Below are 26,915 nucleotides of genomic sequence, written 5' to 3'. Positions count from 1 at the left end.
TGTCATACTTACCCCTTAGTTATGTCATAAGTACCCCTTAGATATAAAATATTTACAGCATAAATAATTTGTTATTTTCCTGGTTGTTACCCCTTTATTCCCAATACTTTACATATTGTTCCCCTATACTTACACATACTTACTGTATAGTTACACTATAATTATTGAAAGTTATGCTGTAAATTCGTTGTAATTACGCAGTACTTTCCAGGCTGTAATCTAAAGCGTTACCACGGGATGTTGTGAGTTTATTATAGCAGAGAAAATAATGGCAATTTTACATTTTCCTTCTAACAAATTCATATGCACATCAGCTGGCAGGAATTGTACATTCACAATAAAAACTCAATGAAATAATAGAAGCAAAAATACAAGACTAGATAAAAGCTAGTTCTTCTCACAAATCCCTTTCCTCTTGCGAGAGCATGGCAGATCATTCCAGTTGTTCCCAGGGTCTTGTGTAGGGATCAGTTCAACACAGTCCTCATCTCCCTCATAGTCATCCGGCTGATCTCTGAACCAAAACCTGAATAAAACGTGTCAGATTTTCAGTTACTCTAAACCTTAAATGTTCAATTAAAGTTTATTAATTCAGCAAACAACAAACAAGGAGTTTAACAAGTTATTCATCATAAAAGAGCAAACAATATTCACAGCACCACAACAGCAGAGTAGTGCAGAAGTTAAAGCAAAAGATAGAAGACTTTATCCATACAATGTACTCATGGGAACCCAGATAGCATTAATGATCGAAATAATGCATTGAATCAATATCACTTTTGCACCCTCAATTAATGTTGAATCAATGTTGAAATTTCAACAAAAAATCAATAGAAATGACATTGAATCAGGGTTACAAAGTGATGTTGGTTCAACATCATTCTTGCACTCTCAGAAAATGAAACACAACTACAACTGACTTAAAGCCACACAGCCTGAAATCAACTGAAGATAAAAGAAGACAATAAATCTCTCAAGATCTCAGCAGAAGTTCTTTTTGAGAATTGTCAGGTTCAGATGTTGATGTTTTATTGAAAATGTTTGATCACCATTTTGGTGGTCAGTGTTTCCTTTAGTTGGGCAGTTTGACTCTTAGCTTTTTGTGTGAGTTTTAGTGATGCCCGGTTTGCGAACGAATCGTTCCCTGATTCAATGTCATTTCTATTGATTTTTTACTGGAATTTCAACATTGATTCAACATTAAATGAGGGTGCAAAAGTGATATTGATTCAATGTTGTTACCGTTGACACATTAATATTGATTCAACATTATTTCGATCATTGATGCTGTCTGGGAAGTGTATATATATATTTATACAACAGTTCTGTCTGGTTCTCGAATCTGATTGGTTGATAGCCATGCGATATTTCAGTGATAACAGCACTCCTACTGCCTTTTCACCGTTTGTATCACTCCGCTTGAAGTGACCGGCATGGCGGCCGATCAAATCAACTGTAATTTTTACAAATACTACTTCTTGTACCGCGAACTGTAGTTTTAATAGTTTTTTAGGCGGATTAATGTGGCTTGATTGACAGTTTGAGGATCCAATGGAGTTATGAGGTTTTGTCACACGCTCTTTAAAATCATTTTCATTCGTTAAATATTTGTAAAACCCACATACCAGCGTAAATGGTGACTTTTTTTTTTTTTTATAACTAGTGCTTTATGTTTGACTGAACTGTACAATTGTGCTTATTTGTTGTTCAATAAATATTATTTTATATAAATATGTCCATTAAGTAATATGGATTGAGTGAACATTACATTAATACGCCATTAGATGGCGGCAACACTTTACAGGAGAATGAGTCAGTGAAGCACAAGAGACTTTTAAATTGAAAGGAACTTTTGCAAAAGGAAGTTGTTTTATCGCTGTGGTGTTATGGATGGAAAATTCCCAAAGCTGAAAAAAAGGATAAATACAAAGATCGCTTACCTCAGCGGACATTCAAACGGACTTGTATAAAGGATGTAATATTATGGACATCGACTTGAAGAATGAATGTAATGCAAAATACCAGACACAGGTAATAGCCTACTCTCTCTCTTGCGCTCTCTCTCTCTCTCTCTAATACTGTAGAAAATTCAATGTGTTTCAATGAAGCGACTCAACGTTCCTTCGTTACTAGTTCTAAAGTGACGTTTTAGAATTAGTAACGGAGGTTTGGTCCAACTGTCAAATTGAGATTTGAATCCGTGGCGGAAGGAAGTAGTGCTGCACAAAAGAGGGTTTTAAAGACACTCCGTTGTTGTTCTTACTTATTTACACAGTCGTGCCGTCGAACTGTTGTATAAACGCAATATCACACTCGTAGCTGTGCGATATGGCTGTATATCAGCACGCTGTGATTACCTACGGCACTCGGCCTGCGGCCTCGTGCCTACGGATGAATCACAGCGTGCTGATATACTGCCATATCGCACGACTACGAGTGTGATATTGCTCATATATACACTCACCTAAAGGATTATTAGGAACACCATACTAATACTGTGTTTGACCCCCTTTCGCCTTCAGAACTGCCTTAATTCTACGTGGCATTGATTCAACAAGGTGCTGAAAGCATTCTTTAGAAATGTTGGCCCATATTGATAGGATAGCATCTTGCAGTTGATGGAGATTTTTGGGATGCACATCCAGGGCACGAAGCTCCCGTTCCACCACATCCCAAAGATGCTCTATTGGGTTGAGATCTGGTGACTGTGGGGGCCATTTTAGTACAGTGGACTCATTGTCATATTCAAGAAACCAATATGAAATGATTCGAGCATGATGCAAGGCATGATGGATCCATGTTCTCATTCTGTTTACACCAAATTCGGACTCTACCATCTGAATGTCTCAACAGAAATCGAGACTCATCAGACCAGGCAACATTTTTCCAGTCTTCAACTGTCCAATTTTTGGTGAGCTTGTGCAAATTGTAGCCTCTTTTTCCTATTTGTTGTGGAGATGAGTGGTACCCGGTGGGGTCTTCTGCTGTTGTAGCCCATCCGCCTCAAGGTTGTGCGTGTTGTGGCTTTACAAATGCTTTGCTGCATACCTCGGTTGTAACGAGTGGTTATTTCAGTCAAAGTTGCTCTTCTATCAGCTTGAATCAGTCGGCCCATTCTCCTCTGACCTCTAGCATCAACAAGGCATTTTGGCCCACAGGACTGCCGCATACTGGATGTTTTTCCCTTTTCACACCATTCTTTGTAAACCCTAGAAATGGTTGTGCGTGAAAATCCCTGAGCAGATTGTGAAATACTCAGACCAGCCCGTCTGGCACCAACAACCATGCCACGCTCAAAACTGCTTAAATCACCTTTCTTTCCTATTCTGACATTCAGTTTGGAGTTCAGGAGATTGTCTTGACCAGGACCACACCCCTAAATGCACTGAAGCAACTGCAATGTGATTGGTTGATTAGATAATTGCATTAATGAGAAAGTGAACAGGTGTTCCTAATAATCCTTTTGGTGAGTGTAAATAGTGGATGTTGTCATAATTGTGTTTATGGAAGAGCTGTATCTGATTTTTGAAGGTTGTGATTCTCTAAATTTTAAATGAGAATTAAAATGACTTAAATCCACAGTGGTTTTCTGTGAGTGTTTCACTTACTCTTGATTTAGTGGTTTATTATCCACCCAGATCATTCTGCCTTCAGTCTCAATGTCAGACAAACCAATCCACACTCTGTCCTTGACGAATGAAGATATGAACCTCTGTGTGTGAATGAAAACAGGAATAAGTGTGATTCCTCTCATTCATGAACAGACTCTCACACAAACTCACCTGCTTCTCTTCAGTGTTGATAATGACCAGATCAGCTCCTCGATCCCTGCAGTACTTCCTGCTCTCAGACCAGTTCAACTCACTGGATATGAAAAAAAAACCTGGAAAAGACAGATTTCCATACATGACCACTTTTCAAAACTGTATGCATATACAGTAAAGATGAAGAGAACTAGAAAAAAAGAAATTACTTCGATAAAACAGTTGTGTACTAACCTCGTTTAGATGCTTCTCTGGTCAGTTCATCACTCAAAGATGTGACTTTGCTTTCTAACTCCAGATTCTTCTGACTCAAAGTGTCAGCGCTTCTCTGTAACTGACTTTTCTCAGCAGTGAGATCATTGACTCTGGTCTCCAGCTCCAGTTTCTTCTGTGTTAGATCAGTGTAATTGTCCTGTAAGCTGTTGATGGTCTGATTGAACTCTTCAACTGTGTTCTTGTAACTCTTGAACAGAGATTCTCTCTCTGCTGTGATGAAGATGATGATGACCAGCAGAAGAACACAAATGAGCCCGAGACACACTGTCATCAACACCAAACATCTTCCTCCTGATAAACAGAGAAAACACACAAATATCAGTGAATACCTGTCCTATTATTACAAAAAAGGATTCAAAATGATTCAAATCAACCTTTTAATCTGCCTTTGTCTTTAGATAATGCTGTAATAAGAGCTTTTACAGTATATTCTTTTACAAGAGAAACATTGCTACTGTAAAGAAGAACATACTGAAAGAGTTTTTGTGTACACACCGATTAGGCATAACATTATGACCACCTTCCTAATATTGTGTTGGTCCCCATTTTCTGCCAAAACAGCCCAGACCCGTCAAGGCATGGACTCCTCTAGACCTCTGAAGGTGTGCTGTGGTATCTGCACCAAGATGTTAGCAGCAGATCTTTAAGTCCTGTAAGTTGTGAGGTGGAGCGTACATGGATCGGACTTGTTTGTTCAGCACATCCCACAGAATCTTTGGATTGAGATCTGGGGAATTTGGAGGCCAAGTCAACACCTCAAACTTGTTGTTGTGCTCCTCAAACCAGCACTGTTTTATTGAAAATAATAAAGTTTGAAGTCATCGTTATGGAGGTAAGCCCTTGCTTTAGTTGGGCCCTTGACTTCTTAACGTTAAAGTTTCTCTGGCTGCCTTCTGACACCTTTCTGTCAGAACCAGCATTAACTTCTTGAGCAGTTTGAGCTACAGTAGCTCGTCTGTTGGATCAGACCACACGGCCCAGCCTTCGCTTCCCACGTGCATCAATGAGCCTTGGCCGCCCATGACTATTTTTTCCTGCTTCTAATATATCAACTTTGAGGACAAAATGTTCACTTGCTGCCTAATATATCCCACCCACAGGTGCCGTGATGAAGAGATGATCAGTGTTAATCACTTCACCTGCAGTGGTGATGTTATGCCTGATCGGTGTAAGTGTTAATTACTTTAAATATAAAGGCATAAATATTGACAAATTGTTCTTAGAAAAAATATTTGATTGTATCTCACTTCCTCAGACATTAGTGACATCTTTAACAACAGCATCTGCAACAGCATCAAGTAATTTTCTACTTACTGCGCTTTTCATCTTTTCCTTCATCCTGCCTGTGATTCAGTGTTTGAGGTCCAGATGTGTCCTCAGTATTTCTGCATTCAAAATTCTGATAAATAGGGTCTAATTCCATTTTTGGCTCGTATGTTGGACAGCACGTCTTCACGGATGAGCTGTGATCACACTGAGTGGTGTTTTTACAATTAGTACTAAAACTAAACAGGAAGTGATTTTATTTCACACCTGCCTTAAACAAGAATAAAAACTAGTGTAGATGATGCAGGAAACAGCAGCACCTAAAAACAGTACAAATAAAACAATATTAGTTTGTGTTGTGTTTGTAGCTAAGGTGATTGAGCCACATAATAATAAAAAAAACACAATACACAACAGTGCTTTAATTCAATGTATGTTGATTTCATTCATTTCAGAATTCATTTATTTATATATATATATATATATATATATATATATGTATATATGTAAAAAAATCATTTTCTTTCTCTTTCTTTTTTATTACCCCTTTCTAAAAATGGGGGGAAAAAATGTTTTTTTGTATGTGTTCTTAATCTATTTTTAGTTTTCCAAATTGTTATGTTATGTATGTGAAAAAAGTGGTACTGGCCCTTTAAGCCTGCTGTTTCTCGAACGTGCTCTCCACAACAGAAGCATGTCTAATAAGTTAGGAATATGTGGAAATGTTGGCAATGATAATCACCTTGCGATGGGTGGAAAAGACAGGACAGGACAGTTTTGATATGCTCAGTTTCTACATCAGCTTTAGCAAATAAGGTCATTGTGATATGGGAGACATACAGACATGCAGCTGTCAGTGAGATTAGACTTTCAGTAGGTGTCTATATATAGTGCAGTTAAACAGATCGCAATGACACGTCAGCACTTCTGATCACACTGTTTAACAGCCTATTGAAAACAAAGATGTACATTACATCAGGACATGATTTAGACCTCAGAGCTATCTGCTGTCCATCAGCAGGTCCAGACTGAACCTCAGAGGTGGCGAGAGGATTTGGACTGTGCTGTGAATGCCTGACAGTTTATGGCATATGTGTAAGTAGCTGGTTGGGTGAAGAAACTCTTATTAGAAAACCAGTTGAGGTGTTGACATTAACCTCACACATGTGAGGTCCAGAAGAGCACACTGGGAATCAGTAATTATGTCCACTTGAAAATAAAATTCTAGAATGTTGAAAATGTTGAAAATGTTTTGATGTTAAATGGAAACATTAAGATAATTAATTATTTTTAAGAGATTGATCATGTGATCTTTTGCTTCCATTGACCAATCGGGTTGCAAATGTATCCCTATGCCTTTAGGTTCGGTATCATTTGATTGCCAGTCTGAACACTAATCGGACCAGGACTAAATGTTTTTTTTTTGTTTTGTTTTTTTTGGTCCGGACCAAATGAACCAAAAGAACTGAACTGTGAAAGCACCCTAAGACAATTAGGTTTAAGGTACTACTAAAGTTAGCATCCTCTCAACTTTGACGGCAAACATACTACTGTTCTCCACTAATGAAGCATCTAGTCAACAAACTAATTACTTTATAATGATATGAAAGCATGTACTGTAGTGTATACTGTAACATGCCGTTTTGTTGTCTATGTCTTAAATCCATTTTTGATGTGTCCCGTTCTGCGTAGTGCGCAGCCTCACGTCACATGTCAAAACAAACTCTATGAGGCCTCAGTAGCCGCGTTTCCACTGCCGGGCCAAAGGCGGGTGTGCTAGTGTGTGCCAGGGCTGGTCACGTTTCCACTGTCACTTCCAGGGCTTGATCGTGCCTCTTCGGGGCTTCCTCGGCCTTAACTGGACCTTTCACCTTTCACAAGGCCCCGATTTTTTGGCCAGCCGAAATCCTTGGTCCAAAGCAGGCCAGCTGGGGCTTGAGGCGTTTGTTCTGTGATGACGATATCAAGCTAGTGTCCTGCCTGAATAAACTTCATTCTTCCCACTGAAATGGGTTGGGTTGTGTGACGTTTGATCAAGGGAGGTGTGTTTAAGGGCGGGTTTTAGATCAGTGCTGCAGGGCTACCGGACCGATAGTGGAAAACGCAACTTAATTTTGGCCTCGGTGCCTAAGGTCTGTGGCCATAGGCCCAGCCCGGCACGCTGTTAGCCCTGGCTCGCACTGGCCCAACATTGGAAAAGCAGCCACTCTCGTAATGTTTAATGACAGCGCACTCTTCTCAGCCACTCCAGCAACGGATGCAACCCGGAAAATGAAATTAACTGTATCTGGTCTGTATCTCTTACCATTGGAGAAAGAGTAACGGCTAAATTAATCATGTGCGGTACCTCTCAACCTATCGTGTAATTGCCTCTGGTCTTCTTCCCTGCGTACCGCCCATACCACCACAGCCAGAGAGTTAGCATTAGCCATTACGCTTTTTTGGCTAAAGGTTGCAGGCTTGCTTTCCAGTGGCTTTGCTGCGGTTGTGCAAGCACTTGTTTGCACATGCTTGCTTGCAGTCTGTGTTCTTCCGACTTTATTTTGTAGTAAGTAACGAAAATGCTTTAGGAAATGTAGTGGAGTAAAAGTTGACAGAAATATAAAAACTCAAGTAAAGTAACAGATTTTCCCAAAAATACTCAAGTGCTGTAACAACGTAGTATTACTTTGTTACATTACACCACTGTGAATAACTGACTAAAAAAATAACTAAGTGCAGATTAGGCAACCAATTATTAAGATTAATAGCAAAGCAAACATCTCTGGACAAACCATGAAGTTTCAAGTAAAGGGTCACGGCTCATTCAAAGTGTCTATGACATAACCAGTGCTGATGCGTTTCAAACATCACAGAGAAGCAAAATATGTACATGTGAGCAAATATGTTTCATATCAAATCTGTGCTCAAAAAGATCTTCTATAAATAATAATATTAATGTTTTTCCCTCTGAGGATCTCTTGACCTCAACCTCCACCTGCTGCAGAAATCATGCAGGAATAACATCAGTACAACAGGCCTTGAGAGCTGCTGAAATCCACCGCAGTGGACAAGGATGACAATAACACACTGAAAATAGTCTGAGTGTTTCTGATTATTCACTTATTAGCTGGTGGTGATGTTGCATATTTTTGTTTCTAAAAGCCATAATCGGGAACAATGTTTTCTTCTTAACATATTTAATACACTGTTATTGTCAGAAGTGTTGAATCTAAGGCTTTGTCTCTGTAAATGTGCTGGAGCTGTTCTGGTTTCATGTGCTCCTCAAGCAGATCTGAGTATGTATGGAGCTCCACCTGTAGAGGACGCTGTTGAGTTACATCCTCAAAATCATGTAAAGCCAAGAGGTCAAAGTCATCCAACCTGAAGCATCTTCTGTGTGTGTGGTGCTGGAATGACATTGATGGTTTCACCGCATGTGCTCATTAGTTACTGAAATCAATAAAATATCAATATAAATGTCTGTAGCCTGTCTGCATGATATTTTGCAGGATCTTTTTATTGTGTTTGAATCAGCTGTTTTATTAGTGGATGACCTCAGTTCTCAAGTTCAAACAGGTGTTTGAGCAGAATAACCACAGGTGGAGTTCATCACATGCAGACATGTTGGAGTCCACCTTTATTACTTGGTGAAAGTGTTTTTCAAATGCATAGCCCTAAGTATGAACACTAGTAGTAGTCATGATTTCTGTCCGGTCAAGAAAGTTCTGCGGCTCATATGATGCTGCTCATATGTCACGTGACAGCTGTGATTGACATGTGCTGATGAGCTCTGGTTGCCATTTCTATCTCATACACCGGGTGCCCCTCCAAGTCAAGTCGTCATTTTGTGCTGGCACTTTTCTACATTAACCCTAAAAGGACAAACTGCTCTACAAGAGTGCGTTTCATCACTCTGTTGTTCTTCTAAATCGTTGTTTTTTTAGAGGCAGATTGCATTGTCACAACGTTGAATAAGCATGAAGAAGAAGTAGTAGTAGCAGTAGTAGTCATCTGGTTTATTAGAAGCAGAAGAAACATTTTGTTAGAAGTAAGAAGAAACCTCATTGCTTGACTGGCTAACATACTCTCTGCTGTCTCAGACGACAACATCTTTGACTTGTGTCGGGCAGACGGCCACCGTAGCTTCTCTATTTTGTTTCGAAAGGGAGGGTTGAGCTGCCGTTGGTTGCAGTTCGCAACCTCACCACTAGATGTCGCTAAAATTTACAGGCTGCACCTTTAAATAATGGACAAAACAGCGCAAGCACATAAACACAGCGCACAAGTGAATTACAGCACAGTGACAAAGCTCGCACGTAAAATATAAACCTGCAGAAATAACAAATCCCAAAGTTCAGCACAAAAATGAAAGTGCACACAAATCAGCATGTTGCTTCCTTCAAAAATCGATCTGAGGAAGGTATCTCATGAGACAGGAAGTGAAGCTAACATTGGATTCGGACGTGCCTTGATGCCTTACTTCCTTGAAATGTGTCCTCAGAAGGCAGCATTTTCCAGTTTTCGGACGCAGCCAGAGTCTCTCAGAAGTAAAGATGGGCAGAGCTGTGAAAGAGTGCGTAAAAAGATTGTGGAATACTTTAAAAACAATGTTCCTCAATGTCAAATTGCAAAGGCTTTGCAAATCTCATCTTCATTGCATAACATCATCAAAAGATTCAGAGAAACTGGAGAAATCTCTGTGCGTAAGGGACAAGGCTGAAGAGCTGTATTGGATGCCCGTGGTCTTCGGGCCTCAGACGACACTGCATCACTCATCGGCATGATTGTGTCAATGACATTAATAAATGGGCCCAGGAATACTTCCAGAAACCACTGTCGGTAAACACAATCCGCCGTGCCATCTGCAGATGCCAAATAAAGCTATATCATGCAAAAAGGATGCCATATGTGAACATGGTCCAGAAGCGCCGTCGTGTCCTGTGGGCCAAGGCTCATATAAAAGTGGAAAAGTGGTCAGACGAGTCCAAATTTGACATTCTTGTTGGAAATCACAGACGCCGTGTCCTCCGGGCTAAAGAGGAGGGAGACCTTCCAGCGTGTTATCAGCATTCAGTTCAAAAAAGCCAGCATCTCTCTATGGGGGTGCATAAGTGCATACGGTATGGGCAGCTTGCATGTTTTGGAAGGCACTATGAATGCTGAAAGGTATATAAAGGTTTTAGAGCCACATGTGCTTTCCTCCAGATGACATCTATTTCAGGGAAGGCTTTGTGTATTACAGCAGGGCAATGCAAAACAACAAACTGCAGCTATTACAACAGCATGGCTGAATTGGCCTGCCTGCAGATCTTTCACCTAAAAATATGTCAAAGATGACCACAAACTCTTCAGCAGCTGGAAACTGTAGCCTGTAGGAGGCATCAAATTTGAAATTAGCTCATTTTGTGCATAAAATTGTATAATTTCTCAGTTTAAACATTTGTTATGTTATCTATGTTCTATTTTGTGACAGGCCCTTTATGTTACATTGCATGAGTGCCTACTACTGCCGGAACCCTTGCAGTGGGCTGAACTGAAACATTCTAAGCCCTTGATCACTTGGAATCTGCTATGGAGCTGACTTATTATTTTCATTTTTTCCCTTACCAAATCATTATTAGGCCTACATATTCAAGTCTTTAGCGACCCCTATCTATATCTAATATGGATGGCTCTCTGCCGGAATAGTATAAAGCAGTCTTGATATTTTAATAGCATTGGCAGAGGAATAAAATAAAGCATATTTTGTTGACTTTTGGAACTTGGAAGAGTTCAATTTGAGACAAAAAAAAAAAAAAATGACCGTGTTCAAAAGTTTACATACCCTTGAGTCCCTCAGTTGTCCTCAGTGTGAAAAGATGGATCTCAAAATCATATAGACTCATGAACAACCATCACAAAACAAAAAAAAAAAAGTTGTGGATCATCCAGATAACCACACAGTATTACGAATCAAGGGTATGTAAACTTTTGATTCTTCTGACTCAAAGTGTCAGCGCTTCTCTGTAACTGACTTTTCTCAGCAGTGAGATCACTGACTCTGGTCTAACTCCAGTTTCTTCTGTGTTAGATCAGTGTAATTGTCCTGTAAGCTGTTGATGGTCTGATTGATCTTTTCAATTGTGTTCTTGTAACTCTTGAACAGAGATTCTCTCTCTGCTGTGTTGAAGATGATGATGACCAGCAGAAGAACACAAATGAGCCCGAGACACACTGTCATCAACACCAAACATCTTCCTCCTGACAGAGAAAACACACAAATATCAGTGAATACCTGTCCTATTATTACAAAAAAGGATTCAAAAGGATTCAAATCAACCTTTTAATCTGCCTTTGTCTTAAGATAATGCTGTAATAAGAGCTTTTACAGTATATTCTTTTACAAGAGAAACATTGCTATACTGTAAAATGAACATACTGAAAGAATTTTTGTGTACACACCGATCAGACATAACATTATGACCACCTTCCTAATATTGTGTGGACATAATTACTTCCTAATATTTCTGCCAAAACAGCCCTGACCCATCGAGGCATGGACTCCTCTAGACCCCTGAAGGTGTGCTGTGGTATCTGCACCAAGATGTTAACAGCAGATCCTTTAAGTCCTGTAAGTTGTGAGGTGGAGCCTACATGGATCGGACTTGTTTGTTCAGCACATCCCACAGATGCTCGATTAGATTGAGATCTGGAGATTTTGGAAGACAAGTCAACACCTCATTCTTGTTGTTGTGCTCCTCAAACCATTCCTGAACCATTTTTGCTTTGTGGCAGGACGCATTATCCTGCTGAAAGAGGCCTCAGCCACCAGGGAACACCATTTCCATAAAAAGGTGTACATGGTCTGCGATAATGCTTAGGTAGGTGGTACTGTCAAAGTAACATCCACATGGATGGCAGGACCCAAGGTTTCCCAGCAGAACATTTCCCAAAGCCAGAGGTGTAAAGTCCAGGGGTCAGAAAGTAAAAGTCCTGCCATATTTTTTATTCCACCCACTGAAGCAGTGTTAAAGTTAATGAGATAATGAAGTGATTAATTGAGTGATGATTGACCATCTGATGATCACAAGCAGAATCACCAAAGGAGAAAATCACTATTTTTAAGCCACCATCGTGGAGATGAGTGTTTGCTTTAGTTGAGCTCTTGACCCTTGACTTTTTTAACATTAGCTTTTGTACAGCGTTCATATAAGGACTTCCTCACACCTCGGTCATTCAACGAAAAGGAGTCATGCCTCAGACTGAAGGGCTTCAGACAAAATGGCCTCAGACTAAAAGGCATCAAACTCAAAGGCATCAGATGAAACTTACTTAGAAAGAAGCGAATTGCCCCGCCTCAATGTGATATCGCGTGCACTCAGTTTTCTGTTAAATGTTACGGTCACTAATCTGTATAAAACATATCCCACTGAGATTATTTTGTAAATTTGTATTATTCACTAGTTTTATTTGCATGTAGGCTATAAAAAGTTAGCAAAATAACAAATTGCAACTAGCTTGCATTGAAAACTATTGTGAACACATACGAAAATTAACCATGGTTAAAAGTGTGTTAACTATGATTTTTTTTTTTTTTTTTTTGTCGGATTGATAGGCTATTTTTATAACAATAATTTTACTACAAATACCTTAAACTATAGTATAGCAAAACCATGGTTAATTTGTGGCTACCATGGTTAACTACAATAACCATTTTTTTTTTTTGTAGTAAACAAATAAAATGGTTCATTTTATTGAAATGGTCCAAGAGAGGTAAAAAAAATATTTTGAGCTATTTGAATGCATTGTTTTAAGTACAGCTGCTTTGTGTACAGAGGTTACCAAGGAAACGACTTTATTTCTGCTGTTCCAGCGCCACCTACTGTCAGAGAGTCAATTAGGCAAGGCAAGGCAATTTTATTTATTTAGCACATTTCATACATAATGGTAATTCAAAGTGCTTTACATAAAAAGGAAATAAATACATAAAAATAAAAATGGAATGCATAAAAAATAACAATAAAAACAGAATACCACTATCTGGTTGGAAGAGTCACATTTACATTTTCATTCAGCCCATTGCTGTTTTTCTGCAGACCAATGTGAAAATCAGCATGTTCTTTTCTGTTCTTTTCTTATTCGCCAAGGGATTACATAAATAGCCTACATGAATACCATCAACAGATATATTCTACATAATTAACATGCACACATACCCCTTACATTAATTTGGGAATAGTAACAGTAAAGAAAAAGACAACTGAAGGATGACATATGATGGGATAAAAGCCAATAGAAAGTTAGGCTATACAAAAAAAAGAAAAGAAAAAAAAAAAAGATGCCTTTTAGTCTGAAGCCTTTTGGTCTGAGGCTGTTTAGTTCGATGCCTAATTGTACAAGACCTGACACCTGACATCGTTTTTCCTGAGACCTGAAGCCTTTCAGTCTGAGGCGCGATGCTGTTTTGTCCAATGACTGAAGCCTTTTAGTCTGAGGCATGACTCCTTTTCGTTGTATGACCGAGGTGTGAGGAAGTCCTAATATGAACACCGTACTTTTGTTTAGGCTGTTGTAACTGTTATAACAGCAGGACAAGCAAAGGAAAAAAAAAAATTGGTCAGGTGGTGTTGGTTATGTTTTCACATAATCATTTTTCGACTTGAATCACTGAACTCATTTAGAGCCCAATCTCTGAGTTAGATTTACCTTATTGATTACAGCAGCACTGTGATTCTACAGCACAATATCAGCTTTAACAATATAATCCAAAGGATTTCTCAAACATTGTTCTGATATATAAACCAAAAAAAAAGTCTTTTAGGCACACACAGAATGTTTATTGCTCTTTTAAAAGATGTTTTTCAAATGTTTGTACACAGATGTTTTCCAGACTGGTGTGGACAGGTGTGATATGAAAACAGCTGCTCTTATGGTTAATGGCCTTCATTAGCATCACCCAGGATCTGCTGAGTAACGGGTAGAAGATGAAGGAGGTTGGCAAGTGTAACATGAGTATCTAAACTTTCAAACCGCTGCATGATTAGATCCTTTAGCAAGCTCAGCTGGCACAAATGAACCATGCAGCTTCTGAGTGAAAAAAAAACCCAAATGTTTGTTTAGACACACTATACCAGTGAACCACAACTCTTCACGGGTGACACATACTTTCTAGCACATCTCTCACACATTAGTTTTCTGTCCACTGTGTCTCACAGACATGCAGCTGTCAGTGAGATTAGATTTTTAGCAGGTGTCTACATATAGTGCAGTTAAACAGATCACAAAGACACGTCAGCACTTCTGATCACACTGTTTAACAACCTATTAAAAACAAAGATGTATATTACATCAGGACATGATTCTGACCAAGCTGTCTTCTGTCCGTCAGCTGGTCTCAGAGGTGGCGAGAGGATTTGGACTGTGCTGTGAATGCCTGACAGTTTATGGCATATGTGTAAGTAGCTGGTTGGGTGAAGAAACTCTTATTAGAAAACCAGTTGAGGTGTTGACATTAACCTCACACATATGAGGTCCAGAAGAGCACACTGGGAATCAGTAATTATGTCCACTTGAAAATAAACTTCTAGAATGTTGAAAATGTTGAAAATGTTTTGATGTTAAATGGAAACATTAAGATAATGCATTATTTTTAAGAGATTGATCATGTGATCTTTTGCTTCCATTGACCAATTGGGTTGCAAATGTATCCCTATGCCTTTACGTTTGGTATCATTTGGTTGCCAGTCTGAACACTAATAAACCAGGACTAAATGTTTTTTTGTTGCTGTTGTTGTTGTTGTTATTTTTTGGTCTGGACCAAATGAACCAAAAGAACTGTACTGTGAAAGCACCCTAAGACAATTAGGTTTAAGGTACTACTAAAGTTAGCATCCTGTCTATGTCTATGTCTTAAATCCATTTTTGATGTGTCTCGTTCTGCGTAGTGCGCAGCCTCACGTCATGTGTCAAAACAAACTCTATGAGGCCTCAGTAGCCGCGTTTCCACTGCCGGGCCAAAGGCGGGTGTGCTAGTGTATGCCAGGGCTGGTCGCGTTTCCACTGTCACTTCCAGGGGTTGATCGTGCCTCTTCGGGGCTTCCTCGGGGCCAAAGGCCTGGGTTTTTCGGTCCTCCAAAATCCTTGGTCCAAAGCAGGCCAGCTGGGGCTTGAGGCGTTTGTTCTGTGATGACGATATTAAGCTAGTGTCCTGCCTGAATAAACTTCATTCTTCCCACTGAAATGGGTTGGGTTGTGTGACGTTTGATCAAGGGAGGTGTGTTTAAGGGCGGGTTTTAGATCAGTGCTGCAGGGCTACCGGACCGACAGTGGAAAACGCAACTTAATTTTAGCCTCAGTGCCTAAGGTCTGTGGCCATAGGCCCAGCCCGGCACGCTGTTAGCCCTGGCTCGCACTGGCCCAACATTGGAAAAGCGGCTAGTGATGTTTATTTCGCCTCTAGAGGCCACTCTCGTAATATTTAATGACAGCACACTCTTCTCAGCCACTCCAGCAACGGACGCAACCGGGAAAATGAAATTAACTGTATCTGGTCTGTATCTCTTACCATTGGAGAAAGAGTAACGGCTAAATTAATCATGTGCGGTACCTCTCAACCTATCGTGTAATTGCCTCTGGTCTTCTTGCGTACCGCCCATACCACCACAGCCAGAGAGTTAGCATTAGCCATTACGCTTTTTTGGCTAAAGGTTGCAGGCTTGCTTTCCAGTGGCTTTGCTGCGATTGTGCAAGCACTTGTTTGCGCATGCTTGCTTGCAGTCTGTGTTCTTCTGACTTTATTTTGTAGTAAGTAATTGTAGTAGGGCAGTCTAGGTACCGCCCTATTAAATGTGGTTGTCACCTGAATGACAGGTGCAACAGCTTATTGGCTGTTGTTCTGGGTATATTTAAAGCGTAGTCTGTCACATGGGGGCGCATCGTGCAATCATCGTTGTGTGTGGCAGTGATGGAGTACTCGAGTCCTGGACTCGGACTCGAGTCCGACTCGAGTCACTATTCTTTGGACTCGAGTCCGACTCGAGACTCCATTTTCTGGACTCGTGACTCGACTTGGACTCGCGGACTGATGACTCGTACTTGGACTCGGACTAGAGGATATATAAAATCGGACTTGAGCATTATTTAAGTTTATATATAAAATTATATAAGGTTTCGTGCCCAAGACCGGCCGGGATCTATTTTTTTCCCCTCAGAGACACTGCTACCGCTCGCTCTCTTGACCACACACTCACTGACGTCACTCACTTTACGCTCGTGCATGATTCGCGGGCTAAATGTTCAAATTTGGAAAATTGAGGAAAAGACTGGGACAACTTCAAACTTTAACAGACACCTGTCACGGATGCACCCAGAAAGTAAGTAAAATGCTTTCCATTGGCTAACGTTAGCTTTTAAAAAAACTATTATTGACTAATGCATATATGATAATAAACAGAAGAAGCTAGGGTTGGGCGATGTTTACACAATTTTTTTGTCTGTTGATAACTTACTAGTCACTGTGTCAGATCGGATTACATGATTTTTTTTGTCTGTTGCGATAGTCACTGTCAGATGGATGACGCAATTTTGACTCCTAAAATCCTGTGGTGTAGTGGTCAAGAAACATGTCAGACTAACGTTACACGTTGCTTTCTGACCAGTCGCGTGCTGTCACACACACACATTCACTTGAACACATACAAACGCACCCACGCTAAATCACTCGGTCACTCACAAGCGCTCTCTCTCTCTCTCACTCACACACTCTCTCTCTCATATCGTATTGATTTTTACATTTTAAGTATTTTTAAATTTAATTTTAAACTTGAGACTCGACTCGGACTCGAACGCCGGGGACTCGAGACTCGACTCTGACTCGAACTCTGGTAATGGTGACTCGACTTGGACTCGACTCTGACTGTTCTTTTGGGACTCGGACTTGGACTCGGACTCGAACACTGGGACTCGAGACTCGACTCGGACTCGACAGTTGGTGACTCGACTACAACACTGGTGTGTGGGTGTGTGCGCGCGCAGCTCTGCGGGAGGTATGTATTTAGTGGTTTGGCTAATGTTGCTGCTAGCGTCTATGCACTAAGTGTGTATATTTGTTATGGCCAGGTTATGGTCAGGATTGGTACGACGTTGCTGTTGGGCACAGGCTGTCTTTCACTCCAGGTATGTAATTTCAATGTATTAACGTTTGTTATATTGTGACTCGTGGTAACGTGCTTTGATCATATTGCAGTTTGCGTATGCTTTGGAACGCCTGCATATTTGCAGTTCGATTACGGATAAAGCTGTGAGTAACTGAACCCGTATATTTAGCGATCTACTTCTGGGTATGTATATCTAGTCCCTTGAGCATTATTGGGGTGGTGTCTTTGGCTAATTTTATTTATTTTGGTCTATTTTAGTGGGGTAACTGCTCGTGAGCATTTCGTCACGGTGGACTGCAGGGCAATTGCACCTACGTCAACGAGAAGACTGCACTGTTTGTTCTGCAGCTATTTTTATGACTGCGTGACCGTTGTATTCGATCCTTTATCATTTGATTTTGTTTTGTTTTTGTTCCTTACGCTTATGCTGGTGGTTATGGTGAAGGATGGCTAGCTTTAGCCGTCGCTAAAAGTGAGATGTACCGTTAACGGTGCACTTTCAGCCTCACTGGTGTTTATATTGCCACCAGCAGCTTGTTGGTTTTGTTTGTTTCTTTGTTTGTTTTGATTTGTACTCTTCCTAGGGACGGCGTAGCAAAATCGGGGATATCTTGTACCTGGAAGATTTATGTGTTTTGTCTGTTTGATTTGTGCTTGTACTGAAGCCTTTCTAGTTTTGTTGTTGTCCTATTTAATTGTTTTTTTGTGTTTTTCATGTGATTTATTTTGATGATCGATTGTTTGCTGTTTCTTTCAATTGTATTGTTTGTTCTTTTTGGTTTTGTTTGTTTGTTTTCTTTACCCGCTTACTGCTTCATGGCATGTCCAGGTTCATGAGCCTTTGGTGCTAACCTAGTGAATGTTTATAACTTCCTGTCTGATCCCGGTGGCCAGTAAACTGTCCATTGGTCTTCTTCATGGTTTGAACTTACTCCAATGCAAGTTGCGGGATTGAATGTGGGTTGGATTAATTGTGCTGTTATTTACCTTCTTTCTTTTTTTGTTATTTCAGAAGCTGACGGCCCCCAGTGAGGGAAGCTAGCTGTTTTGGCCCTGCGGTGGTGGTGTTTCTCTCACAGAGTGTTTTGCCATTTGACAACTGCATTTCCCTCACTTAGTGTGTGGTGCGAGTGTGAGTGTTTGTGTGGAGCATATTTGGGTGCGTGGTGTGTCTTAGGATACTCACTGTCTAGCTAGCTCCCTACTGGTAAGCCTCAGCCTGAAAGTTTTTTTTTTTTGTTGTTTCCTTTTCTTGTTTGGTCAACAGTTCTTTACATTTTAATAATTATTGGAAATAAAAACATTTTGTATTTATATCAGCGTCTCTTGTGTTGAGTGGTAACGAACCTGTGTGTCCTATTCTGGGTATAAATTTCCCCGTTCATAGATATGGGGTGGCATAGTCTACTTGCTTATTTGAGTTGTGCACTAGTGTCACTTCTTGCCATTTACGGCCTCGCCACACTTTGGCGTAGTCGGCAGGGTTGCCACATTTGACAGAGACGTGGGTGTACATACAGTTGTTTGTTGTTTTGTGTTTTTGTTTTTTTCTTTATTCTTTTGTCTTTTGAGTATTGCAGGATTGACTTCTTGGTGAGGAGTGGCAGCAGAACAGCAGTGCATGTCTTGTATTAAATCCAGCCCTTATTGTGGGCCTATTTTTCATCTTTCATTGGTAAGTGCTTCTGTAGTTAAAGTATGGAAGAGGAGTTACAAGAATTAAGGGAGATGATTGCTCAGTTAAGAGCAGACAATGAGAGGTTGCGTCAGGAGCGTCTTCCTGTGCCCCCAGGTCCCAGTGACTCATCTGCTCCTGCTCCTGGGCCTTCCGTTCCATCACAACCCAGTAATGTTGAGTTTGCTAGACCAGAACGATTTGTTTTCGTACCTCGAGACAGGAAGTGTCCCAAATTTAATGGTAGGGTCGGCCTTAGTATTGAGGAGTGGGTTGAGGAGGCCCAGGCCTGTATGCATGCCTGTCACCTTTCTGATACCGATAAGGCGTTTTATTTATTTGACCATTTAGAAGGGGAGGCAAGGGAAGAGATTAAGTACCACCCAGAGGTAGAACGTAAAGACCCAGACAAAATTATTTCAGCTCTGCGGGAATTGTATGGTTGCTCGCAGTCATATGTTTCTTTGCAGGAGGCCTTTTTCTCAAGAAAACAACAGGAGGGTGAGAGCCTGTTAGAATTCTCCCTTGTCCTGATGGGTCTCCTTGAGCAGGTAAAACAACGATCACCTCATGGTATGCCAAATTCACATGTTTTACTACGGGACCAATTCGTTGAACATGTTTTTGATGGTGCCCTCCGTTGCAAATTAAAGCAGTTAATACGTCGTCAACCTACGTTAACTTTGTTGGAGGTGCGTAGCGAAGCCCTTAGATGGGAGCGGGAGGGTATGCCAGGAAGCAAAAGGGCCCGAAGTCATTCTGTTCCATCAGCTCATGGGATTCAATATGGGGTACAAGGGGACCCATTGGTTAGGGTGAGTAGGTCATCTGGGAATTCGGAGTTGGCAGAGTTGAGGGATATGCTTAAAAGCCAGCAAGCACAGTTGACTAAACTTACACAAAGTTTTGCTCGTTTACAGGCTCCTCCGTTGCGGGGTCAATCTTCCTGACAGGGACCAGTTATATGTAGAAGGTGTCAAAAGCCTGGTCATTTTGCCCGAGATTGTGACGAGGAACGTGTCCCTTCTCGCCCTCAGCTTCCCTCACTCCCCATCCCGTCAAGAGCTGGAAATAGACAGCCTGGTCCATTAGCAACTTCGGAAAACTAGCCCCCACCGTGCTTTAGGGCCATAGCACGGGTGGGGAGGTAACTGGCTCAAACGTTTCAAATATGTCGCATTTAATGTCATCATGCCCACACCTTATTGTTTTAATTGGCGGAGTTCGAGTGCCCTGTTTGGTGGATACTGGCTCCATGGTAACGACGATTACTGAGAGTTGTTTTCGGGAACATTTCGAACCATGGGGTCAGGATCGACTTAAATCGTGCCAATGGTTGCAGCTTAGAGCCGCTAATGGTCTTTCAATCCCTTATATTGGTTACATGGAGTTGAGCATTGACTTGTGTGGTCAAGTGATTACAGGATGTGTCGTGCTTGTTGTACGGGATCCTCCTGGTGGCTTGTGTACGCAGGTCCCAGGTGTTCTGGGAATGAATGTCCTTAGTCGATGCTACCGGGGGCTTTTTGGACAACATGGCCCGGCCCTGTTTGATTCACTTTCAACCATAGATGTCCCAAATTTTGTTTTTCAGGCGCTGCAACATTGTCGTCAAGTTGATAATCAGTCTCCTGTGGTATGTTTGGGAAGAGTTAGAGTGCGAGGGCGGAGACCATGTCGCATCCCAGGTGGCATTATGAAGTTTGTGGCAGCAACTTGTTCCGAGCAATATGCGAAGAGTACTGTTCTTTTCGAACCCCCAGAGTCCGGGTTACCAGCTGGCCTGTTGGCTTCTCCGGTACTAGTGCAGGTTACACGAGGTACTGTTTATTTACCTGTGGTAAATGTGGGAACCACTGATGTGTTGCTTTATGCCAACACTGTCCTTGGTACCCTAAATAATGTTTGTGTGGTTAGTTTGCCATCAGGAGTTGGTGAGGTCCGGTCTGTGTCGGCCACAGTGGGTTCCCCAGCTTGTGAAGCAATCCCCTGTGTTAAAGAACAAATTGATGCACTCGACTTGTCTGTTTTATCAGAAGCAGAGCAGGGTCAGGTAAGGGACCTGCTTTACAGGTTTCAGTCTGTGTTTTCCATCCATGAGGGTGACCTAGGATGTACTGGCCTGATTTCGCATGATATTCCCCTGCTAGATACTGTTCCCGTCCGGCAGCGGTACAGGCGTATACCTCCGTCAGAATATGAAGTGGTGAAGTCCCACATCAATCAGCTGTTGGAGGCTAACGTTATAAGGGAGAGCTGTAGCCCATATGCATCCCCAATTGTCCTTGTTAAAAAGAAAGACGGTAGTCTACGGATGTGCGTTGACTACCGTCAGTTGAATGCAAAGACCCGGAAGGACGCCTTCCCTTTGCCGCGCATCGAGGAGTCGTTGGACTCTTTGACGGGGGCCTGCTGGTTTTCCACAATGGACTTGGCCAGTGGGTACAATCAGGTCCCCGTCACTGAGAGAGACAGGCCCAAGACCGCATTTTGCACTCCCTTCGGATTGTTCGAATGGAACCGCATGCCCTTTGGGCTTTGCAATGCCCCGAGCACTTTCCAGCGTCTAATGGAACGGATGTTTGGGGATCAGCAGTGTAGGTCTTTACTCCTGTATCTCGATCACATCATAGTCTTCTCTTCCTCGGTGTCGCAGCAGTTAGAGCGGTTGGAGGTGGTCCTAAGTCGTCTAGAACATGAGGGTTTGAAGGCTAAATTGGGTAAGTGTGAATTCTTCCAACGTGAGGTAAAATATTTGGGACATGTTATCTCAGCTCAGGGAGTATCCACGGACCCCAGTAAAATTGAGGCCGTAGTTAACTGGCAACGCCCCACCAGTGTGCAGGAGTTGCGTCCATTTCTAGGCTTTGCAAGCTACTACCGCCGCTTTGTTGAGGGGTTTGCGAAATTGGCAGCCCCTCTGCATAAGTTGGTAGCTGAATGGGCTGCTTCTAAGCCTAGAACACGAACCGGACAGGGTTTTTCTAGCGCCTGGACTGAGCAGTGCCAGCAGTGTTTTGATGAGCTGAAGAATAGGCTAACTTCTGCCCCAGTACTCGCCTATGCTGACTTCTCCCTGCCTTTTATTTTGGAGGTAGACGCCAGGTAAGGTACGGCCAATTTCATATGCTAGCCGCAGTCTTAGGCCCACTGAGCGCAACATTTCTAACTACAGCTCCATGAAGTTGGAGTTTTTGGCGCTCAAGTGGGCCTTGACTGAGAAATTTAGGGAGTACTTGTTAGGGCAGAGGTGTATTGTGTACATGGACAACAACCCTCTCAGCCATCTGACCACTGCAAAGCTCGGGGCTACAGAGCAGCGCTGGGCTGCCCAGCTTGCAGCGTTTGATTTTAATATCCGGTATCGGCCGGGGAGGAGTAACCGGAACGCTGATGCCCTTTCCAGACAGGACCCTGCTAGTTATAGTGAGGTGAGAGGTTTGTTACCAGGGACGGAGGTTCCAGAGGTCCTGACGCAAGCATCAGGGGCAGATCTAGAGACGCAAGCTACCCAAGCTGTTGTTTCTGTTTTTCCTAGTCTGGTGGGTGATATGAAGGCATGGCAGGAGGCCGATCCGGTGATTGGGGAGATTTTGGTGTTCTGGAGACTGGGAACATTTCCCAGTGTGGAAGAGCGACGCCAGTTGTCCAAAGCTGCTCTAGACCTACTGCATCAGTGGGACCGGTTGCTGGAGAAAGAAGGGGTTCTGCATCGCTGTGTGTTTCGTTCTGCCAGCTGTCCTGCATAGGGAGGTTTTGACTCAGGTGCTCCAGGGGCATGGGCACCAAGGGGTCGAACGGACCACCGAGCTGGTGCGACAGCGTTACTATTGGCCAGGACTGACATCTGATGTAGCCCAGTGGTGTCGGGAGTGCGAAAGGTGTCAGGTCGCCAAGGATACACAGCCGGTAGCCTACAGTTTCATGGGTCATTTGTTGGCCTCTGGGCCAAATGAGATCTTGGCCATTGATTTTACAGTGCTGGAACCGTCTCGTTTGGGGATGGAAAATGTCTTGGTGATGACTGATGTCTTCACAAAATACACTCTGGCGGTCCCCACTCGGGATCAGCGTGCTGAGACGGTGGCTCGCACGTTGGTGGTGGAGTGGTTTTATAAGTTTGGTGTCCCCAGACACATTCATTTTGACCAGGGCCGCAGCTTTGAGTCAAGTCAAGTCAAATTTATTTATATAGCGCTTTTATAAATGGTAATTGTTCAAAGCAGCTTTACATATTAGAAGCACAGAAAAAGGGAAGTGGTTAAAAATAAGCTGTACAACCAAGCGTGGTAATATGTAACATATACAAGATGGTGCTACATTAAGCCAATGTCGGCTGACTCCCAGGGGTGGAAAAAACCCCCTAGGAGAAAAACCCAGCGTGCTAGCACTGGGAAAAAAAAGTCCTAGGAGGGAAAAAAACCCTTGGAAGATATATATAATATATGTAAATGGATATGGAGATCAAAATCTGAATTATAAATTTTTATTATAGAGATTAAAAATAGATTATATATAAATATATGTAAGCGGATACAGGGATTAAAAATCGGAATTATAGATGCAGCCAGAACTGGGTCTGTAGGCCCATTGTCACCTGGGCTACGTTGTAGTCAGGTCCAGACACAGGTTCTCCATCTGATCTGGATACGGCCTGAATCCAGCACCCAGCAAACCTCAGGATAAGCAGAGAGACAGATATTAGCGGAGATGCCATTCTTATTCTGATGTACAGGTATATCTAGTGTTATAGGAAATGTTCTCGGTTCCGGCCGACCTAAATATTGCAGCGTAACAATCCTTTAACAGATTTGAAAAATGTTAATGTATTGATAATGTGTTATGTGTATGCAAGAGCAAAGAGATGTGTTTTTAGTCTAGATTTAAACTGACAGAGTGTGTCTGCTTCCCGAACAATGCTAGGAAGATTGTTCCAGAGTTTAGGTGCTAAATAGGAAAAGGATCTGCCGCCTTCAGTTGATTTTGATATTCTGGGTATTATCAACTGGCCTGAATTCTGAGATCGCAATAAACGTGAAGGACTATAATGCATTAAGAGCTCACTTAGGTACTGGGGAGCTAAACCATTTAGAGCTTTATAAGTAAGTAGCAAGATTTTAAAATCTATACGATGTTTAATAGGGAGCCAATGTAATGCTGACAGAACTGGGCTAATATGGTCACACTTTCTGGTTCTAGTAAGAACTCTAGCTGCCGCATTTTGGACCAACTGTAGTTTGTTTAAAAGCCGAGCAGAACAACCACCCAGTAGAGCGTTACAATAATCTAGTCTTGAGGTCATGAATGCATGAACCAACTGTTCCGCATTTGTCATTGAGAGCATATGCCGTAATTTAGATATATTTTTTAGATGGAAGAAGGCGGTTTTACAGATACTAGAAACATGACTTTCAAATGAAAGATTGGTATCAAAGAGCACACCCAGGTTCCTTACTGAGGACGAAGATTTAATGGAGCACCCATCAAGTGTTAATAACACTAACAGAGAAATACAGCCACGATCGGATGATAAGAGTAGATCGTTTGTAACTCTAACGAGAGCAGTCTCAGTACTATGGTTTGGTCTAAATCCTGACTGGAAATCCTTACAGATTCCATTTCTTTCTAAAAAGGAACACAGTTGTGTTGAAACTGCCTTTTCTAGTATCTTTGACAGAAAAGGTAGATTTGAGATTGGCCTGTAGTTTACTAAATCTCTCGGATCTAGTTGAGGTTTTTTAATAAGAGGTTTAATAATAGCCTGCTTAAAGGTTTTTGGCACGTATCCTAGTGTTAAGGATACATTAATTATATCAAGAAGTGGACCTACGACCTCTGGAAGCATTTCTTTCAGTAGTTTAGTCGGCATTGGGTCTAACATACATGATGTTAATTTTGATGATTTGATACGTTTAGATAATTCTTCCTCTCCTATAGCGGCGAATGATTCTAGTTTTACCTCAGGGACACTACAGTGCACTGTCTGAAGCGAAACTGTAGACGGTTGCATGTTTATAATTTTATCTCTAATATTATCAATCTTGCAAGTAAAGAAGTTCATAAAGTCATTACTGCTGTGCTCTATGGAAACGTCAGCAGTTGAATCTCTGTTTCTAGTTACTTTAGCCACTGTGTCAAATAAATACCTAGGATTATGTTTGTTTTCTATTAAGAGATTTGAAAAATAAGTAGATCTAGCATTTCTTATAGCCGTTCTGTACTCAATAATTTTTTCTTTCCACGAAAGGCGAAAAACTTCTAGTTTTGTTTTCTTCCAACTACGTTCGGCTTTTCTAACAGCTCGTTTTAGAGCCCGAGTGTGCTCATCATACCACGGCGTTGGATTAGTTTCCTTAATCTTCTTTAGACGTAAAGGAGCGACTGCATCTAATGTGCTGGAAAAGAGAAAGCCAATAGTTTCTGTTGCAGCATCAAGTTCTTCTAAGTTGTCAGGTATACTAAGGCGATAAAACTGCTCGGGGAGATTATTTATAAAGCAATCTTTAGTGGTAGACGTGATGGTTCTACAATATTTATGGCTGGGTGGTGGTTTGGCAGCCTTGGCTAATTGTATTATACACGAGACTAGATAATGATCTGATATATCATCGCTCTGCTGTAGAATTTCAACAGCATCAATATCAATTCCATGCGACAGTATTAGATCTAGGGTATGATTACGACAATGAGTGGGTCCTGACACGTGTTGTCTAACTCCAATAGAGTTTAAAATGTCTGCAAATGCCAATCCAAATGCGTCTTTATTATTATCTACATGGATATTAAAATCACCAACAACAAGGACTTTATCAAAGAATTTGCTGATTTCCTATCGGAGTAAGTACTGGCTGCGGATAAAGTCAGTATGGTGCCCTGGTGGCCTGTATACAGTAGCCAGCACAAATGTCAACTTACATAATGTTACATAAAGCACCATCACTTCAAAGGAATTATATTTGAAATTCTTTTGAGTGATTCTGAATATATTACTATAAATTACAGCAACACCTCCCCCTTTGCCTTTCTGTCGAGGATTGTGTCGATAATCATAACCTTGAGGACTAGACTCATTTAAAGTAATGTAATCGTCTGGTTTTAGCCAGGTTTCTGTCAAACACAGCAAGTGTAGTTTATTGTCTGTGATAATTTCATTTACAATAAGTGCTTTTGAAGAAATAGATCTAATATTCAGTAACCCAAGCTTTATCATTTGTTTATCTGATTTATCTGTGATTTTCATTTTTTGAACATCAATTAAATTTTTACTCTTAAAAGGTTTCGGAAGTTTTTTGTATTTACTAGTTCGAGGTACAGACACAGTCTCTATGTGATAATATCTAGGTGAAAGAGTTTCTATGTGCTGTGAATTATTTGAGTTCTGTGACGTGAGGCGGCTAGCAGACGGTCGGTTTAGCCAGTTTGTCTGCGTCCTGTTCTGGGCCCTGGTTTGTTTCAGATCTAAGACTATTTGCCAAATTTCTAGATAGAAGAGCAGCACCATCCCGGGAGGGATGAATACCATCTCTTTTCAACAGATCAGGTCTGCCCCAAAAGCTTTTCCAACTGTCTATGAAACCTATAATATTCTGCGCACACCACTTAGACAGCCAGCCATTGAGTGATGATAACCTGCTAACTATCTCATCACTCCGACGAACAGGAAGAGGGCCAGAACAAATTACTTTTGCTGACATTGAATTTGCGAGTTCACACACCTCTTTAATGTTAATTTTAGTGATCTCCGACTGGCGAAGTCGAACATCATTTGTGCCGACGTGGATAATGATTTTAGAATATTTACGTTTAGCATTAGCCAGC

The 26,915-nt window shown here is 41.4% G+C and overlaps 1 protein-coding gene across 1 annotated transcript; it reads right to left on the bottom strand.

The window, feature by feature from the left end:
* Positions 1-23,785, bottom strand: LOC137032851 (CD209 antigen-like protein C). The gene is made up of 6 exons (XM_067404825.1): positions 23,695-23,785; positions 5,355-5,626; positions 3,999-4,331; positions 3,783-3,883; positions 3,609-3,712; positions 1-526 (listed from the first exon to the last, which is right to left on the bottom strand). The coding sequence occupies exons 2-6, from the start codon at positions 5,461-5,463 to the stop codon at positions 388-390; spliced, it is 786 nt and encodes a 261-aa protein (XP_067260926.1). The 5' UTR covers positions 5,464-5,626; positions 23,695-23,785; the 3' UTR covers positions 1-387.
* Positions 23,786-26,915: the final 3,130 nt, after the last annotated feature.

The sequence above is a fragment of the Chanodichthys erythropterus genome, chromosome 12 (genome assembly GCF_024489055.1).
Source record: "Chanodichthys erythropterus isolate Z2021 chromosome 12, ASM2448905v1, whole genome shotgun sequence".
NCBI classification, from domain to species: Eukaryota; Metazoa; Chordata; class Actinopteri; order Cypriniformes; family Xenocyprididae; genus Chanodichthys; species Chanodichthys erythropterus.
The sequence above is the reverse complement of the archived record's forward strand: the minus strand, read 5'-3'. Positions and strand labels throughout refer to the sequence as shown.